Source organism: Dipodomys spectabilis, unplaced genomic scaffold, assembly GCF_019054845.1.
Source record: "Dipodomys spectabilis isolate Male_0828 unplaced genomic scaffold, ASM1905484v1 ptg000019l, whole genome shotgun sequence".
Classification (NCBI taxonomy): domain Eukaryota; kingdom Metazoa; phylum Chordata; class Mammalia; order Rodentia; family Heteromyidae; genus Dipodomys; species Dipodomys spectabilis.
In genome coordinates, this window is record NW_024870696.1 from 27,856,977 (window position 1) to 27,877,310 (window position 20,334).

Here is a 20,334-nt window from a genome sequence, read left to right on the forward strand (position 1 = left end):
CGCGGCGCGGCCCGAGCTTTGTGCGTCCGACCCCGCCCCCCACCCTCAGCTTCCCGGCCGCGGACGGCGAGGGGGCGTGGCCCGGGCGGCGGGGGGGCGTGGCGCGCGGCGCCGCGGGACGTGGGTGACGCGTCCGCTTCCAGCTGCGCGGCGTGTGTGAGGTGTCGCGGCCCCGCCGGCGATTGGCTGCGGCGCGGCGGGTACCGGGCGGCCGTTGGTGGTCCGCGGCACGGGACGGGAGCCGGGGGCCGGCGGGGCGCGATGGGGCGGCCGCGGCCGGAGGCGGTCCCCGGAGCCCGCCAGTGAGGCGCCCGCGCCCGCTCCGCCGAGCGGCGGCCCCGCGGCCCGGCCCCGACCTCGCGCGCCCGCCGCGGCTCCTCCATCTTGGCGGCCGCCGGGAGGATGAGCCGCCGTGCGGCCGGCGGAGGAAGGCGGAGACGATGAGGAGGTACCGGCGGGCCGCGGCCCTGCTCTCCTGCCTGTCGCTGTGCTCCCTGGTCTGGTGAGTGCCGCCGCGCCCCGGGCTGCGGGGGGGGACGGGAGGGGGGACGGGGCGGAGGGAGGACGGGCGGGGGGGGACGGGAGGGGGGACGGGGCGGAGGGAGGACGGGCGGGGGGGACGGGAGGGGGGGACGGGGCGGGGGGGACGGGAGGGGACGGGAGGGGGGACGGGGCGGGGTGGGGGGAGCGGGGGGGGGAGGGAGGACGGGGCGGAGGGAGGACGGGCGGGGGGGGGACGGGAGGGGACGGGAGGGGGGGACGGGAGGGGACGAGAGGGGGGGACGGGGCGGGAGGGGACGGGGAGGGGGGGACGGAGCGGGGAGGACGGGAGGGGGGGACGGGAGGGGGGACGGGGCGGGGGGGGGGATCGGAGGGGGGGACGGGAGGGGACGGGAGGGGGGACGGGGCGGAGGGGACGGGAGGGGGGACGGGGAGGGGGGGACGGGGGCGGAGGGGACGGGAGGGGGGGACGGGGCGGGGGGGACTGGAGGGGACGGGAGGGAGGACGGGGCGGAGGGGGGACGGGCGGGGGGGGGACGGGGCGGGAGGGGGACGGGCGGGGGGCGCTCGGACCCAACCCGCCCGCGCCGCGCCTCCCTTCGGCAGGGCCGCCGTTCCGGCGGGGCTCGGCGGGCCGGACGCCCCGTCGGGGATGGTGGGCTCCGACCGACGGGGGGTGAGGCCGCAGCCGCGCGAACGGCCCTCCCCCGGTCCTCCCGCCCCGCCCCCGTCCTCCCCCCGCCCTCGGCCCCCCCCCCCCCCCGTCCTCCCCCGGTCCTCCCGCCCCGTCCTCCCCCCCCCCCCCCCGTCCCCCCCCTCCCGTCCCCCCCCCGTCCTCCCGGTCCTCGCCCCCGTCCTCCACCCCCCCCCCCCGTCCTCCACCCCCCCCCCCGTCCTCCCCGGTCGTCCCCCCCCCCCCCCCCCCCCCCCCCCCCCCCCCCCCCCCCCCCCCCCCGCTGGTGGAGGTGAACATGAAGTCAAGTCCTTGGCTCTGGGGTGAGTCGTTAGCTCTCCCTTCATCTTCTGCGCACGGCATGTTGTGTGTCCGTCCAACAGTGTTTTGAGTTCTCAAGTTCCCCCTGCAGTCTTCTAGCATTCAGAATTTACCATTTCGTACTGTGGTAACTGTATGGATCTTGATTTTCTTCTGCCTTTTTCCTTCCAGCCTAGAATACTAACCTTCGGTTGCCTCCACAGAAAGTCCTTCCTCTCAGTCTCATTCATTCTGGTTGCTGTAGTGTTGTGGGGGTTTTTGGTTAAGTGATTTTTAAATAGCCCAGGGCATTCTAGATAAAATGCAGTGCAGAGGCAGATAGGAGTCAATATGTAACGTCATCTATGCAGTGTCACACATACGGTGTGTACTTTATACTTTTGAAGACCTTTAATTGTTACAGCAACTTTAGAAGATATTACGAACTTCATTTTGCATTCAACAGATGAGTAAATAGAGAAGTTAAGCAACTTGACTTCAGTTAATCAGCTATTAGTTTTGGAACTGAGATGAACACCTAGTCAGTCTGACTCATAAGACAGACTTCTGACTACAGTCATCTTTTCACTGTAGACTACAAGGCTGTATTATAGACAAGATACCATCACTAACTAGATAGGTCTCCTTATAACTCTTTGGAACTTTAGTTCTTAGGACCTTAGATTGCTAAAACTGATCTGTCTATTCTCTACAGAGTTGTTAAGGGAAGGAAGTGATAATACATGAGAGTTTTGTAAGACAGTAAGCGTACAGTATCTGTGTTTCATTGTAAAATCATCACATTTGTATCATTCTTAATTTGTTTCAGATGAGCATTGAAAACCCAGTGATGGGGCACCAGCTCATCTTCCTTTTACACTGAAACTGTCCTTTTTCAAGAAGCTCTGTGTTTTCTATGGTTGCTGTAACAAATTACTGTAAATTAAATGGTTTACAATACACTTTTATTGTATTACAAGTTTTAGGATCAGAAGTCCAAAACCAGCCTCATGGATCCAAAATTAAGATGTCAATGTGACTGATTTTCTGGAGGCCTTGCAGAGGAGAATTCCATTTCTACTTTTTCAATTTCTAAAGGTTTTCTGATCCTGTATCTCTTTCCTTACATAACTTGAGTCTCTTGCTTCAGTCCTCATTTTCATCAGTGACCGATCTTGTCTGGGTTTCCTTCCCTAAGTACTCTGGTGATTATATGGGGTTCACTCAGACAATTCAAGGTAACCTCCCTGTCTCAGCCTTAACTGAGATCCACAGTTTCTTTTACTGCGTAAAGTACAGTATTGAAATGATGGTGAGGTAGTCAGGCAGCTCTTGTTCAGCCTCCGGTGAACTCGGAAGGTTGCTCATCGCCCTAAAGAGAAAAAAGACTTGATCCATGTCTTAAACAGTGGATGTTCTGAGGGTGGCCCCTAATAAATAACAGTTTTACTCATGCACTTGATTTGCATAATTGTTGATGACTATATACATGTGCCAACACGATGTTAGTATATTAGAATATATAATAAATTATGAGTATGATGTCTAAGAAAGAGAACTTTTTTTTGTTAATAGTACCTTTTGTTTAATAATAATTTTTAGTGGGATGTGTGTGAGTTGACCTCTTAGATTATTGTGTATCATAATGTGGATGAGGACTACTTTGTACTAACAAGTAGTGGAATTTCTTTTAATTCTCCATGGGTGTCAGTTAAGTTACAGATAATTAATCCCTAAATCTATTTAACTGAGTTATTACTGCTCGGGGAGCTTCCACTTTTCTCTTTGATTTTTTTTTTTTTGGTGGTTTGTTCGTGGGTCCTGAACTCTGGGCCTGGGCGCTGTCCCTCAGCTCTTCAGTTTAAGGCTAGTGCTCTACCTCTGGAGCCACAGAGCCATTTCAGCTTTTTCTGCTTATGTGGTGCTGGGGAATCGAACCCAGGGCCTCATGCATGCAAGGCAAGCATTCTACTACTGAGCCACCTTCCCAGCCCCTTTTTCTTAGGTTTTTATCTCTATAGTTACTGCAATTCATGTGTGCACAGCTGACTTTCTAGTAAGTTATATTAATCTTTGTAAAGCTTTACTTATTTTTTAGACTAAACAAATATTTTCACTTTGCACCCCAAAGGAACATCTTGGATAATAATTAATAAATATTAATTTAGACTCATGGGAAGCATTTGACATTAACCAATTCTGACTAATTTGGCACATGTGATAAACATAAAAGAAAACCAAAGAAAGAATTTATGTTTCAGAATATTCTATCCAGTACAGTACCTATTACTCATTGCATGACCTGGGATAATTTATTCTCATCTGTAAATGGTTTTTTATCATGGATAGTTCAAGATGGGAAAATTGTATTTTTGGCAGAGTATAGAATAATGGAGAGGGAGATGATGGCTAGAGCTACAGTTTTAAGGGTTTTTCTAATCAACTGTGATTTTTATAAGCTGGATGAGAATGAACAAGAGATATAGGTTAACTAAAAGAACAAGAGAGTCCATTCAGAATGCTATGTAGAATAAAATTCCTGGAGGGGACAGACTTTGGAGACAGGGCATTGTAGGTGGTCACAGGGGGAGAGAGTTGACAGGTGTTTAAATCAAAGTGTTGGCATTTATTTTTATCTTTGAAATATCTCAGCTCAGTTTTCATTAACCAAAGAGGTTTATTTTCTCGTTTTGTCATTACATCTCTGTACTCTTTTTTTTGCCTTTTCTCTAATAATTTTTCTGGATTCTAGTGTTTTCTTAATTTGCATAAAGAGCCAGAACCTTTGTTACTTTTTTGAGGTAATGAATAGAAAAATTGAAAATTTATATTCTGTCATCCTGAAAGAAATTTTTTTGTCTGCTTAACTTGTTAAAGTCTTTAAACGTATTTTCTGAATAAAGCAGTAAGTAATCAAAGGAAGAAAAGTAATAAATTAAGCCTTGTCCAAATCACTTAACTTTTTTTTCTAATGATTTTTTTGGTGGAACTTGATATGAAAGACATTAGGAAGATGTTTTATCCTTGCAGTTCATTCCGAATGAAGCAGTGGGTCTTTCTAAAGAGTGTCAGATGAAGCCACAGTTGCCTGCCTGGGAAAAAGGGCTGTGGGATGACTGTGACATCTTTGGGTAAAGGTTGAGACCCTGTGTCCCCAAAGAGTGACAAAGAAATGCTTGGTTATCTATAATTGTTGGATGTGCTTCAACACAACCTGCTTAGGTCATTAAGCATTTGAATATATCAGAATGGAACGGGTATTTGGCAGAAAATGAGAAAGGACAAAAGAGTATCAGCACTTAACTTACCCTTGAGTGTTCTTTTTGTTTTTTTTGATTGGTCATATTTTGTAAGTTATTCTGTTACTTCTGAGTGAAGAAGTATTTCAGGTCTAATGATAATAGATTTACTTGTCATCACCCTGAAGTAATTTCAAAATGAATATTCCACATGTCACAAAGAAGTGGGAAATTGTTTATAAGAATTTTCAGTGTGTAAGTAAGCTAATCTTTTGGGATATATTTGTTACATAAATATGAAAGAGGTTTTAAAAGAAGTCTTTTTAATGGCTGATTTCTTCCTTTTCTTCCCCCCTTCCTCTCTTTCTCCCTTTTCCTTTCTTTTTTGTATTTGGAGATTGAACCCAGACCCTGCACATGCTAAGCAAGTGCTCTACAACTAATCTATGCCTTATAGTCCCAGGACCTGATTATTTTAATGAATTTCTAGTTAAAATGGTTTACATTTTACATAAAAGTAACATCTAATTTTATTAGAAAGTATACTACTGATATGGCTCATTGTACTAATTATTATACAGTATTTGTAATCTGTTGGGAAAATACATAACCTGCATAGAGTGATGTCTTGGTAGGTTTTATCATTCACAGTAATTTCTTTAGTAGTTCGTTGAATAGGAGAAGATTCCTGGTTTGTCAGAGTGTAGAAATAAGAATTTATAAATTCATTTGAAATATTGTTTGGCTACTCACATGTATTTGGTATAGTGAAAGGCATAGAAGAATTATGAGACTTAAGCATTGTATTGTTATATTATAGATGCCTGTGCTGTAGTAGTAGAAAGAGTATAAAACTTAAGTAGTCTTTTCTTTGCCCTAATAATGAACATATATTTACTTTGTATTTCTTACTTGTATTTTTAATTTTTTTTTTTTACCAGTTCTGGGGTTTGAATTCTGGGCCTGAGCGCCGTCCCTCAGCTTCTTGAAGTGAACGTTCATTGAATGCTAATCTCTCAGTTCCCCATTTTGTTCTCACTGTGTCTCTTGTGGGACAGACATAAACACTTCTGACATAAACACTTTCTTGGAGTGGTAAAGAGAGATGCGCAGAAGTTAACTAAGTTGTCCAAGTTCTCACAGCTTGTCAGGAACAGAGCCAGCACCTAAAGAAGCCTTGACTTGTGAGCTGTGGTAACCAATATTCTGCCTGTACTGTACTGCCTAGATGGCTTGTGGCTAGTGTCTTTTTCTCTTAGCATGGATTGAGCTAGAGAGAATAGATACTAAAATTATATTCATGAAGACCTTAAAAGAAGCATACATGCCTAGGATTCTTTTTTTGTTTGCCAGTCCTGAGGCTTGAACTCAGGGACTGGGCACTGTCCCTGAGCTTCTTTTTGCACAAGGCTAGCGCTCCACCACTTGAGGTACAGTGCCACTTCTGGCTTTTTCTGTGTATGTGGTACTGAGGAATTGAACCCAGGGCTTCCTGCATGCTAGGTAAGCACTCTGCCACTGGGCCACCTTCCCACTTCAGGACTCTTGACTTGAATTTACATTATGATTTAGTAAGATGGTGGGGTTTTTTTTGTTTCAATTTAAATATTACTGGATTAAATGAATCAACTTTTTATGCCTAATGTTTTATGAGGTTTGATTAGAATGCCTGGTGAGTTACAGTTTTAAAGATTAGTACAGTAAGGGGAAATGAGGGGTAGATTCGCCATGAAAGCTTTAATTTGGCTTAGGAAAATTGCCTGTATGTATGCTTCACGAGAAGAAATAAGAGTGTAGATGCGTCTAATATGAATAATGGCTGTGTGTGTGTGTGTGCGCGCGCACGCGCGCGCATGTGCAGGCATGCATGTGTGCCTACAGTGGGCAGGTGGCAGTTGTTAAAGGAAGGAGTGCCTCTGGGTAAGAGAGGCACTGTTCTTGAAGTGGGCGAATGGTAGCCAGTAGACAGGACTGGGGAAGAAGCAGGAGACATGTTTTGGAGAGCCAGCAAGAGAAGTGGCACTTTGGGAATATGTCATCATTGTGCCAGATAAATTTCACTTACAGGGACAAATATGTAAAAGAAATTGGAATAATTATGGTTTGTCATAAGACAGACTTGATCATAGAAGAGGAGGGCACATTAACAGAACAGTTTTTGTGGAAGTAAATCATCTGGTTTGGTGATAGGTGGGCAAATTGGCAATGTAGTGCAATAGCATTGGGGTAAAATTCAAGAGCTGTTTTAGTTTGCCTTGAACTAGCTCTTGTGAAATACCTGCTTTTTGCTATCCATTTCAATATCAAGAGTTTTACTGAGACTTCCATGTCCTGCATCTTTGCAGGATTCTAGCAGACAAAATAGAGATTTCTTAGCCAGGCCCTGTGGCTAGCTACTCAGGAGGCTGAGATTTGAGGATGAAGCTTCAAAGCCAGCCTGGGCAGGAAAGTCCATGAGACTCTTATCTCCAATTATCCACCAGAAAACTGTAAGTGGCGCTATGGCTCAAGTGGTAGAGAGCTCGCCTTGTGCTGAAGAGCTCAGGGATGATAGCACCCAGGCCCAGAGTTCAAACCCCACGGCTGATAGACACCCCCTACCCTCCCCAAAAATGTAGTGATTTCTTGGAGTATCCTATAGTTGAGAGAATACATTTTAAGGTTTACAATGGTCAGTTTGTGAAATAAGGTCAGAGAGAGAAGTGTGTGTGTGTGTGTGTGTGTGTGTGTGTGTGTGTGTGTGTGTATACAAGAGAGAGAGATTTGCCCAGTAAGAAGAATGATAGTATTCAAAAAAGAAATGGAAGAGTTGGCGGAGCATTGTTATGGACCTGTTAGTTGGAGAAGAATAGAATATCCAAGCCCGATGCATTGTACGGGCACTTAAGTGCAGACGTGAATGCAGACAAGATTTGGGCGAAGTTGTCATACGTGCAATCAGTTTTTAAGCAGAGTATTTGTCGTTTGAAAGGTATTGATATTCTGCAGATAAATAGAATAAAGAAAGGTACTCAGTAAAGGAAAGCTTTGAAAGAAGGAAGAAACTGGAAACAGATAGAAAGAGCATTAAGGAGGTCATTTAAGCGGTCAGTGGTGTAAATAGCTTAGATAAGGCTGAATTGAAGAGCTTGAAAACTGAGAGAAGACATTGTTTTTAAAAGAGAGGTGATTCATAAACTTTGAAAGTAGAAATAACATTTGGAGAGCTGGTAACTGAATTCTCACACATTTGTTTGATAGCTAGAAGAGATTTAAAAAAGTTTTTACTAAAGAGAGTTAATGGTTAGTGGCCTCATACTCAGTTTTTTGATACACTTCCTTTAAAAGCTTTTTTTCCCACTAAAAGATCAAAGGTTACAGTGTTGAAGTCTACCCCAAACCTACTTTTTGTAGCTTTACTTTCCATTGTTATGTATATAAACTTTTCCTTTTAGCTTGGCTAGTCTGTTAACTTGGTCCTAATTTATTTGGGGACTGTCTTTCTAGTTTTGAACTGAAAGTACATGTATCAAAAGTGTGTTACAACTTGAGTTTTTTATACTGAACACAGTTCAGACTACTTCTTAAACTAGTATTCAAGTAAGTGTAGACTGTTATTTCCAGCATCTGTTAGCGTTGTGGACTGTTCATTTCCAGCATCTGTTAAGGTCACTTGTATAGACCATATATTTCTTTAATGTCCGTTGGATTTTTATTATTTTTTAACCATAATTTTAATTGTAGGTTAAGATATAAAAACAGAACAAACATAAATTGGTCAATAAATACTTTCCCATATTGGATTATTGAAATTATATGCCAATTTAATGATTAGTATTCTAATAGAATTTGATATGTGGGATAGTTCAGCAAGGCTGAAACCAGTCCTACAGAAACTCGAAGCCAAGATCAATTTTACACCAAAGTAAATATAAAAGACCATAACTAGTAAAATGAGAGGTTTCATTGGAAGCAAGCACTAGAACATAGGGCCTTCAGCTAAGCTAACAGTTTTATGTGATTCAACTTAGAACTGAGGAGGTAACCAAATAGAATAGAAAGAGAAAGGAAAAAGGGTGGCAATGTGCAGGCTGGGAAGGTGGCTCAGTGGTAGAGTGCTTGCCTTGCATGCCTGAGTCCCTGGGTTCGATTCCTCAGCACCACATAAGCAAAAAGAAAAAAGCCGGAAGTGGTGCTGTGGCTTAAGTGGTAGAGCGCTAGTCTTGATCTGAAGAGCCCTGGGACAGTGCCAGGCCCAGAGTTAAGGCCCCACGACCGACAAAAAAAAAAAAAAAAAAGGTGGCAATGTGCTGTTGCATAGTAATAGACAGCCAAAGCAGGTAAAAAATCAACTTAAAAAATGTCAGTGATGGGCTGGGAAGATGGCTCAGTGGTAGAGCACTTGCCCTGCATGCCTGAGGCCCTGGGTTCGATTCCTCAGCACCACATAAGCAAAATGAAAAAAGCCGGAAGTGGTGCTGTGGCTCAAGTGGTAGAGCGCTAGCCTTGAGCTGAAGAGCTGAGGGACAGCGCCCAGGCCCGGAGTTCAGGCCCCACAACCAGACCCCCCCCCCAAAAAAAAAAATGTCAGTGGCTCATGATTGTAATCTTATGTACTCAAGAGGCTGGGAACCGGAGGATGGTGGTTCAGGGTCAGCCTGAGCAGAAAGTCTGTAAGTAGAGCTGGAACCCTCTACAAAGGCATGTCTTTTGTTCCCTGCCATTGGACCTGTAAGAATTAAAGGCAAAGAAATGTGAACTTGGAGAAATCTAGGGCCAGCTTGCTCTCCATGGGCTCAAGATCAACCATATTACATAGAAAAAAAAAGAGCTGGAGGTTTGGCCCAAGTGTAAACTGCCAGCTGAGCAAACATGAGCTCAGAGTTTGTATCTGCGTACTTTTTTTTTTAAAGCCCCAAACTGATCCTAGATTAAGAAAAATACCTTTCTTTAGTATAACATTATGATGCAAAAAAAAAGTAGTATACCATTGAGCAAATGTATTGGAAGTGCAATGATTATTTGGTTTCATTTGCTTGCCATTTTTGTTCAAATTGGCTTTGACATCCATATTATTCACCTGTTTCTCACAAGTCTGTCAATACTTAGTGGAACTTCTATGTGTGGTTTTTTTTTGGGGGGGGGGGGGCGTTCCAGTCGTGGGGCCTGAACTCTGGGCCTGGGCACTGCCCCTCAGCTCTTCAGCTCAAGACTAGCGCTCTACCACTTGAGCCACAGCACCACTTCCAGCTTTTTTTTTTTTGCTTATGTGGTGCTGAGGAATTGAACCCAGGGCCTCAGGCATGTAAGGCAAGCACTCTACCACTGAGCCACCTTCCCAGCCCAACTTCTGTATTTTTGTCAAATGTCTGGGCATTTAAAAAACTTGGTGGCACTATATTTCTGTAGTAGGAATAAGATCTGAGTTTAGTTTTAAGAAGCAAACTGCATTGCCCAGTTCAATTCTTTGACCACGAAGTCTTCTTTCTCACTGAGCTCTCACTTACCAAAAGCTGTTTCAGACCGTAGTCACAGGAAAAGTACTCAGTGTGTCACATGCTAGTGACAGGGCAGTTAGTTTTTTACCCTGGAGATGCTCACTGTTTTGTGAGAAACAAAAGTAAGCAGTTAATTTCAGTGTATAGTAAGTATTCAGATAGAGATTCCTAAATGGCTATGAGAATTTAGAGACAGACCACCAACCTCTAGCATGTAGAAATGAACAGAGTCTCAATTCTCAACTAGAGAAAAGAATGATAACAATTTAGGGACATTTTGGATAAAAAGAAATGGGAGCAGAAAAAGAACATTGTTGGAAGGGGGTACAAGACTACAGAGTTTGCTAAAGAACTGGGGGTAGAAATCTGTATCACTGAAGCATGAAGTGAGATAAAATGGCAAGAAATACAAAACTGAAGACTTACTAGCAGAATGTGAGTGGGTTTTAAGTATATGGAGATAAGCTTGAGTTTTGTCAAAGAAGTGAGGGTCTGTTAATTTGGTGTTAGATTTTTGGCCGTATTGTGAAGGATTGGTTTACAGAGGTAACAAGATAGGAATTAGGGAGGACTGTTGGTTGCTCACAGGTAATGGTTTTCCCTAAGTCATAGTGGGATTTCAAAAATGGGTTGAAGGAATTTTAAGTAAAATAAACACCAAATAGTGAAGGGAGGGCGAAGGCAAAGGAGTAGGCACAGATTTTTCAGGTTTCTAAGTTGAGGATTGCATAGAGAACAGTAGTACACAGTGGGGACAAGGATATAGGGGAAGAGATTTGGAAAAAGACGGTTCCGTTCTGGATTTAATTTTGGAGATGTCTTGGAAGATGAAGGAAGAGAAATCCAGCTTTTATAAGGGAAACCTCTAAATAAGATTTATTCATTGAAAACACTAACAGTTTCATTCAGGTGTATGAAGGAATGGACCAGTCAGGAGAAAACAGAACTAAAAAACAAAAACTATGAGAAATGAAGTCTCCCACTTAGATCATAAAGGCAAGACTCAGAACAGAACATGAGCACCAGGATTTAAATAGTGAGCAGAAATGAGCATGTCTTAAAGAGACTTGGAGGGGAGCCCTAGGAGGAGCCACATAATGTGCAAACCAAAGAAGGAGGCGGCCCTCAGGAGGAAGCCATGCTCAGAGGCCGCGCACTCTGTGGGAGCCAGGGGTGCTCAATGTTGGGACAGAGGTGCAATGTGTGCAGAAAGTAGATTGTAGAGGGTGAATACTAAGTAGAAAATGAGAAAGTTGAAAAGCTTTGGGCTGAGACATAGTAAGTGCATGCATTTATTCCATTTCCCCATAATTTCTTTTTCCAATGTTAGTGTTGAGGCATACAAGTTTTAAAATTTGTTCAATGGGAGAACTGTGACTAAAATGTAAGTGGTTTTCTTTTTGCTTTTTGTTATGCTTTGATTAGTGTTTCATCTTTTACCCAGATATCTTGCTTTTTGGCCTGATCATCCTATTTACACTTCATGATTACTCATAATCCTCCTTTTTACACTGTACATGTAGTTGGGGTGACTGGTACACACCATTGTCTGTCCCCAACTTTTTATTTGTTGAGATAGGGTCTCGTGAACTTTTTGCTAGGGCTTGCCCTAAACGGTGATCCTTGGGGCTGAGAAGGTGGCTCAGTGGTAGAGCGCTTGCCTTGCATGCATGAGGCCCTGGGTTCGATTCCTTAGCACCACATAAGCAAAGCCGGAAGTGGCGCTGTAGCTCAAGTGGTAGAGCGCTAGCCATGAGCTGAAGAGCTGAGGGGCAGCACCCAGGCCCAGAATTCAGGCCCCACTACTAGACCCCTGCCCCCTTCCCCCCCCCAAAAAAAAATAAAACCCTGTGATCCTCTTGATCTCAGCCTCCAGAATAGCTGATAATTGCTTACGTGGTTCGTATGTGTGCCTACTTAATTGTAGTGCTAGTGCTGGAGCTCGGGCTCGAGGCCTCTTGCTCCTCATGGCAGGCACTCTATTGCTTGAGCCAAATTATCTGTTCCACTTTTTTTTTTTTTTCTGATTAATTGGAGATAACAATGCTTGAGATTTGTCTTCCCAGGCTGGCTTTGGACTCCAGTCCTCAAATCTGAACCTTCTGAGTATCTAGGATCATAGACATGAGCCATTGGTACTTGGCTGAAATATAATTGTATGAACATCAGTTTTAACTATTACTGTACTGCAGTTGATTGGATTCTGATTCTTTTTATTGTGTACTGCTAATATAGTTCTGTTGTAATTTGTATAGATTTTGAAAGCTTTCTGTGTTCTATATTTGGTAATAATGATAATTATCAGATACTGCAGCTGTGGTTTTTCCTGTTATACTTTCTTAGAATTCATAATGTTATACTTGGAATAGTAATAAGACTTTATATTTTCTTAGAATATTACATTTCTTTTTCTTTCTTATTTTATTTTTTGTGGGTTGTGGGACTTGAACTCAGGGCCTGGATGCTATCCCTGAGCTTTTTCACTCAAGGCTAGCACTCTACCACTTGGAGCCACAATGTGACTTCTGGTTTTCTGGTGGTTAATTGGAAATAAGGGTCTTTTCTGCCTGAGCTGATTTTGAACTTCAGTCATCAGATCTCAGCCTCCTGAGTAGCTAGGATTACAGGTTTGAGCCACCAGCACCCAGTTTACATTTCTTACTATGTTTCTTATAAGTATGGTAGGATGGGAATGTATTTTTTTATGGTCTGAAGTTCTTGCTCATAATTGGGACTATGCTGACTAAACAGCTTATTCTTTTCTCTTGTTTTGTTGACATTGCTGGTGGTGTGTGTTCATAGGCTTCCCAGTTGGCACGTGTGTTGTAAAGAGAGTTCTTCAGCTTCAGCATCATATTACTCTCAAGATGATAATTGTGCATTAGAAAATGAAGATGTACAATTCCTGACAAAGGTACCTAATGTAGACATTGTAATTTGTGTGTCAGCTTTTTAAAAACTGTCTTAAAACATTTAGAATGAAAGTAATATACTATGCTACAACTTTTGGCAGATGTTTATATTTTTCCTTGCTATACTACAAGGCTTGTATAAGTAAGATAGTTTAGAAATACATACTTGTTGCTTATATGTAGAATTTTGCAAACATCTTTAGTCTGCAGCAAAGAGAAAATAATGCATGTTCAAAGAAATAAGAAATACTGCTCTTTTTAATATTCTAAATACTTAAAATATGGCTAAAAAAAAGCTCCTCTTATAAGTTAAACACTTAGAACTGATTGATTACTATAAGTAGAATTTGCAGCTGGTGGCTTTGTAGTTTGTTCTGTATAATTCAGTACAGTGAATACATAGAACCCCCCCCCCAAAACTTAATAATCTCAACATCATTATTTTACCATTTTAAATGATGAAAGGTGAAAATTGGCTAAATTTAGCTGCTGTCTGACTTCAGTGTATTTATTTTAAAACATAAAAGTAATACGTATGACTACAAAAATATTCATATTTTTATGTTATTCATCCCTAAAAGAACCTTAGTGTATTTTGGGGAAAATATTCAGATATTTTTCTGTGGAAAGATACACATTTATGTTTACAAACAATAATTTCATTTCCATTAAAATGTCACAAAACTTATGATCTCACTCTTCTAGTGATATTTCTAATATCTCCTTTTCATGTTGATATGTTCATACTGGCTTCATTTTTGTTCCATTATATAGATACACTATGATTTATTATTTCCTTATCAATGGACTTTTTTCAGTCTTTTCTATTGAAGTGTGCGTATATGTGCAGTGCACAGGTGTATAAACATTTACATGCTTGGTATGTTTTGGCATGGTATTTGGAGTGGATTTTTTTTTGGGGGGGGAGGTAGGGGGGTTGTCATAGGGCCTGAACTCTGGTCCTGGGCGCTGTCCCTCAGCTCTTCAGCTCAAGGCTAGCGCCCTACCACTTTAGCCACAGCACCACTTCTGGCTGTTTTTTTTTTTTGCTAATGTGGTGTTGAGGAATCGAACCCAGTGCCTCATGCATGCAAGACAAGTGCTCTACCACTGAGCTACCTTCCCAGCCCCCTGGACTGGATTATTATTATTATGTTTCGTCTGGTCCTGACACTTAAACTAAGGATCTTGTTTTCACACTCAGCTTTTTCTGCTCAACATTGGCATGAGCCATTCCACTACTTCTTCTTTTTTGCAGGTTGGTTGATGATAAGAATCTCGGGGAATTGTCTGTCCAGGATAGCTTTGAGCTGCAGTGCTCAGATCTCAGCTTTCTGAGTAACTAGGTGTTAGGTACTGGTGCTGGTTGGATTACATTTTTTATTTACATTGAATATAATTTGTAAAACTTTAAAGGATTGCTAAATTTTTCTCAAAAGTATTGTAATTTTTGTACAACTTAAAAATCTATTCACTTCTTTGGAAGTGTTTGAAGACAAAATGTAGAAATGAATTTAAACAAAAGTATTACATGGGGAAAACTGTCTTCAACAAACATTTGAATACCTTCTATGTGCTACATAGCTTTAGATAAATATGAACTTTACTTTCGTGAACCTTACATTCTAGAAGACATTTAAAAAGACATAAAGAAATCTAACTTAAGTGTGAATTAGTGTCAAAACAGAAATTTTGTTCATCTGTTAAATATGTATTAAAGGACTTTTTTTTTTTTTTAGTTTTAGTGATAATAGGTTTGAAGAGGCCTTGCACCTGCCAGGCAGACACTGCCACGGGAGCCAGGTGTCAATCCTTTCTTCTTTTGTTATTTTTATGCGTAGGCCAGCCTATTTGTATTTCCTGTGTAACTGGGATGACAAACATGCATTATTGTGCCCAGCTTTTATTGGTTGAGATGTGGGTTGCTGAGGTTTTTGTCCCTTTTGGAGCCTCACCTTTTGAGTAGTTAGCATTACTGGCGTGAGCCACTAAACCCAGCTGAAGTTACTCAGAAGACCCATAGTGCTCCATGGCAGGACTAACGTGCTTATTACCAATCAAATGAAGGTCTTCAACTCTCTGTATTACACATTTTAATACATATCACACGTGTTTGATTTTTACATATAGAAAGATATGGGCTTTAATATTTTTTAAGACTTTTGTAAAACAATTTCATGTTTTTTTCCTTTGTTGCAATATAGGATGAAAGTGAGGGACTTAGTAATGCTGAATTATCGGGAAAATCGGGTTCACATTTACCTACTCTTCAAGAAAATAAATTAAGAGATGACTACATTGTGGATGTACAAGTAAGCTATGTTGCTTTGCTTTTTAGTAACAGACCATTCCAAAGTCCTTCACAAGTTAATAGAATGCCCCTGGGACTTAAAAGTATTTACTTGGCAATAATATTGCTTTTGACAAAATATAAAGCTACAGATTTAGTAATAAATGAGATAATTCTCTTTGAAGTAAATTCTTAGGTATGAGGTCAAATTTATTCTTATGTTCCCTTTTGGTTCATTGTAATAGCTCTTCAGATTTTCAGATAGCTCAGGTTTGTTAACCGCATTTCATTTTGTTGGATTTTGAAAGATACTAGTCAAATATCTCATACATAGAGGTAAGAAAAAGTGATGTCTATAGCCCTTAAAATCATATAAATATCCTGAAGAGTCCTGCCATTACTCATTTTCTAGACTTGTATCTTGGTCGAGGCTTACTCAGGACTTTGAAACATTCATTGTGTCTTCTGTAGCTGTGCTGGCTCCTAGAGTAGCCAAGACCCACATGTGGATATTGAGTACTTGCCTCACAGCCCAGTCTATATTGAGACTTACTGTTGAGTATAAAATACATGCCAAATTTTGTGTACTGCACTTGATGCTGGGAATACGAAGGTCCAAAGCTCATGGTCCTTACTTAAGTATTGGTAGTATAAAGATGAGAAGACAGATACTAGTAATTGAGAAGTTACAGTGCTGTGATTAAAAGCCCGTTTGTACAGTGAGCAGTGGAAGGATAGAGCTAGGGAAATGACTGACTATATTAGAGTGGGTATAGGAAAGATCTGTTGATAGAGGCTTCCCGTGCGAATAGGTGGTCAGAGATTTCTGTTTTAGGGCAGGGCAGGCCTGGATGGACCCCAGGGTATTAAGACACTGAGGGAGCACCAAGAATTGTGTGTTTTGTTAGCATACTACTTGTATATATTTTGTATTGTTTATTGATACATGATATTTTCTAAACTTTCTTTTTTGGGAGGGGGGTCTGGTCATGGGGCCTGAACTCTGGGCCTGGGTGCTGTCCCTCAGCTCTTCAGCTCAAGTGCTCTACCACTTGAGCCACAGCACCACTTCCGGCTTTTTTTCTTTTTGCTTATTGGTGCTGAGGAATTGAACCCAGGGCCTCAGGCATGCAAGGCAAGCGCTCTACCACTGAGCCACCTTCCCAGCCCATTTTCTAAACTCTTTAGGGTTGATGACTGGGTTGTATTTTTACATTTGTATAGGATTTCTTAGTTGCTACTAATGTTTATTAATTGTAGTCACCGAAATATCTAAAGTTCTCATATAAAGTAGCAACTAGGGAAGGAGACAGGGACAAGCTCTGTTAAGTGTTGAATGAAATGTACAGAGCTTGTATTTTAATATGAAATGTATTTTAAAATTTATTTTAATTTATTTTTTTGTTGTGGGGCTTGAACTCTGGGCCTGGGTGCTGTCCCTGAGCTCTTCAGTTCAAGGCGAGCACTCTACCACCTGAGCCACAGCACCATGAAATGTATTTGTTAAGATGGTAATGCCGGAAGAAAGGATTCTTTTTAATACATGTTTTATATTGACCATTCTTTTTTTTTGTTTCCCTGTGATATTGGGGATCAAACCAAGGGCCGGTCTGTGCATGGTAGGCGAGTACTTTGTTACTGAGTTAAACCCACAGCAGTTAAACATTCTTTTTATGGTCACTTTTTAGCTTTCTAGAAACTTTTGTTCAGTTGAGATAATTGATTAATCTTAACACGTAATGTAACTGGAGTTTTTTAATACAGCATACAGAGTCAGAAAAGTTAAGCCCGTCTGTGGTTGAGACACTCCATACAGTTGATTTACATGAAGATTCTTCCAATACAGTTATGAGCAACGAAAATACTGAAAATAGCTCATCTACCTCAGAAACCACTCAGATCTCAAAGCTTGAGTAAGTTGCTGAAAAGTGTACGAGGGGGAGGGGAGAACGTTTTTACGTTTTTTTTTTTAATTAAATTTAATTGTCTCTAAGTGGCGGTGCATGGCGTTTCAGTTCAGCATGTCATGTCAGCCCTCCCATCTTTTCCTCTCCCATCTATCCCACACCATTCCCTCAAGTTACCTCGTTCTCTCTTCATGTATGTACAATATTATGACTGCATTACTACCCATTCCTCTCTGCAAAGCAGTTTAATACTCAAATTTGATTAGCCTACATAGCATAAACTAAACTAGGTAATTTAATGCCTGTATATTGTGTATATATGTGTTAGGTTTTGGATATAATTAACTTAAAATGAATTTATTTACTTGGTTGCTTAATGTAGTTGGTTAGATCTCAGCCATGAAATCTTTTTTTGTTGGTCATAGGGCTTGAACTTAGGGCCTGGGTGCTGTCCCTTAGCTCTTTGGCTCAAGGCAAGTGCTCTACCACTTGGAGCTACAGCACCACTTCCAGTTTTTGAGTGGTTAATTGGAGATCAGAATCTCACAGGGACTTTTCTGCCCAGGTTGGCTTCAATCCTCAAATCGCAGCCTCCTGAGTAGCTAGGATTACACTTTTTATATAGTATAAGCAACATGAGATTGTACTTAGGGAAACAGTCTATAGTTATCTAAAATACAAATTCCAAGTTATGTATTTCCAATAAGAATTACTGGTATTCCCTTCATAGTGTGTCTTTGTCTTCTTGAAACATACTGAGTGCTCAAAATGAAGCTTAAGTTATTTTGCTTTAGAAAATGAGTTATGTATTCTATCAGTATTCCATAAAACAAAGCAAAATGCCATGTCTTAATTTAAAGTTGAATTCTAAAAATGCGTTAGAACTTCAGTGAGATGTATTGAGATAATAGATGGTTTTTGCTGCTGTATATTGGAAGAATTAATGTATTAGCTGACAGAAATTTAATATTGGGAATGGTACATTTAGAATAGCTTTAAAGAATTCTAAAAATTTTATTATCATAAATTGTTCAAGCAGTGGTTAAAATCCCAGCGTCATCCTTCACAGAATAGAAAAATGAATCTTAAAACTCAAATAGAAACATAAAAGACACCACCTTTGAATAGCCAAAGCAATCCTCCACTAAATTTAGTTTTCTAAAAAAACAAAAACAAAAACTTAACCAAATAACATGTTTTAAAATTTTGGAAATTTTTTAGAAGACAAGTGTATAGTCTGGGCAAGGTCTTGAACTTTCAAACTTTCTTGCTCCAGCCTCATGAGTGCTAGGATTACAGACAGGGACCACCATGAAAACATTTTGTAGAACTATTTTTTCTTAGGCTTAGATTGTTTCTGAAATCATGAGTAACATCTTCAACTTACATTATGTTCTCTAAATGACCACATGGCCTTTTTTGTTTGCTTGTTTCATCTTTAGTGAAATGGAGAAATCTGGTACTCTATCACTAGATAAGCCAAGTGAATCTGAACCATCTGAAACGGCTTGTGATGTGGGTGAGGCCCTTGATGCAGATGCTTCAGTCGGGCCGCCTTCATTTGTAAGTCCACCGGAAAGGTGAGTTTTCATTGATTTATGTATGTGTGTGGGGCACTTGTTTATATTTTCAAGACAGATTTGTCTGTGTTGCCCAGGCTGACCTTCAGCTTGAAATTCTCCTGCCTTAGCTCTTCCACCATTAGAATTGCGTGTGGTGTAATTCTGTAATAACTGAAGTGCATAGAGATAAAGTGCATACTTTCTACTTTATGACTGAAAGTAATTGATCCGTTTTTTTGTACATGGTAGTTGCCATAGTTTTGAGTGTTTAAAATTTGTTATCTGTAATGTCAGCTACTTGGGAAGCAGCGATAGGAGGATGACAGTTCTAGGCCAGCCCAAGCCAAAACATAGCAAGACTCTTATCTAAAGAAAGCAAACTAGAGCAGAAAGGGTTGGGTCATGACTCAAGTGATAGAGTGAGTACTTGTCTAGCAAGCTTGAGGTCCTGAGGGGTAAAACAAAACTTGGTATCTAGCTAAAGTTGTATTTTGTATTTTAATATGTATTTTGGGTTTTGAATAGCCTTGTTGGCCAGCATATAGAGAATGTGTCATCTTCACATGGCAAAGGAAAGATAACAAAATCAGAATTTGAATCAAAAGTTTCGGCAAGTAAACAAGATGGAGATGATCCAAAATCTGCGGTGAATGCTTCAGATAATTTAAAAAATGAGGTTAGTATACAACTTGCACTATACTCTACTTCATATGTAATATACTTTTGTTATTAGTGTCTTTACTAACCATATTTGTCATAAAATTTGGAAGTTGAAGTAGTAAACAAACATTACATATACTTTTACCTACGTGCAAAATATAGGTAGATCAGCTTGTTTCGGAATGTTATTCTTGCAGTACAGACAGGATTATTACCACAGTGGATCAATTTTATTTTCTTTTTTCCTTATGAATTCTACTTAAACTTCACATAGAGGTCAGGACTTCACGTGGAGGCCAGTATAAAATTTCCCAAAGGAATGTTGAACACAGCAGTTCTTAGGGTACTCTCAGGCAAGAAGTAGAACTAAGTAGAAGAGATGAAGATCTTTTCATGAAGTTAAAAACAAATAAATGGGTTAAAGCATAGCTCAATATTCTGGGCATCACATCCATATTTGTGTATGTGTATAGTCTGTGTCTGTGCGCATGTGCTGGTCCTGGGGCTTGAATTTAGGGTGCTGTCTCTGAGTTTGCTTTGCTCAAGGCTACCACTCTACCATTTGAGCCAGAGCTCCACTTCCAGCCTTTTCTGTGATTTAATTGTTGGAGATAAGAATCTTACCTGGCCAGATGTGGTGGCTCAGGCCTGTAATCCTAGTTACTCAGGAGATCTGAGGATTGCGGTTCAAAGCCCGCCTAGGCAGGAAAGTCTGTGAGACTCACATCTCCAATAAACCACTCAGAAAGTGGTGCTGTGGCTCAAGTGGTTGTGTGCTAGCCTTCAGCTGAAGAGCTGAGAGACAGTGCCCAG

General features: G+C 41.5%; 1 protein-coding gene and 1 non-coding gene across 10 annotated transcripts in view; both read left to right on the top strand.

Annotated features, from left to right (window-relative positions):
* Positions 1 to 362: 362 nt before the first annotated feature.
* The window catches only part of Suco (SUN domain containing ossification factor), a 66,255-nt gene continuing 46,283 nt past the window's right edge, over positions 363 to 20,334 (top strand). For 6 of the 9 annotated variants that reach the window (XR_006146825.1, XM_042674304.1, XM_042674308.1 and 3 more), the window contains exons 1-6: positions 378 to 502; positions 12,993 to 13,104; positions 15,307 to 15,414; positions 17,157 to 17,305; positions 18,742 to 18,879; positions 19,387 to 19,537. Coding sequence is in view for 8 of the 9 variants with exons in the window: in XM_042674304.1 (XP_042530238.1) it covers positions 441 to 502; positions 12,993 to 13,104; positions 15,307 to 15,414; positions 17,157 to 17,305; positions 18,742 to 18,879; positions 19,387 to 19,537 (720 nt within the window). In the remaining variant the exon portion in view is untranslated. Of the gene's footprint in view, positions 503 to 12,992; positions 13,105 to 15,306; positions 15,415 to 17,156; positions 17,306 to 18,741; positions 18,880 to 19,386; positions 19,538 to 20,334 lie in introns of all 9 variants that reach the window. The other 3 variants (XM_042674309.1, XM_042674310.1, XM_042674311.1) reach the window with 2 other exon arrangements.
* LOC122104029 lies at positions 9,381 to 9,511 on the top strand. Its single transcript, XR_006146862.1, has one exon. It is a non-coding gene; the product is annotated as a small nucleolar RNA SNORA38 (small nucleolar RNA).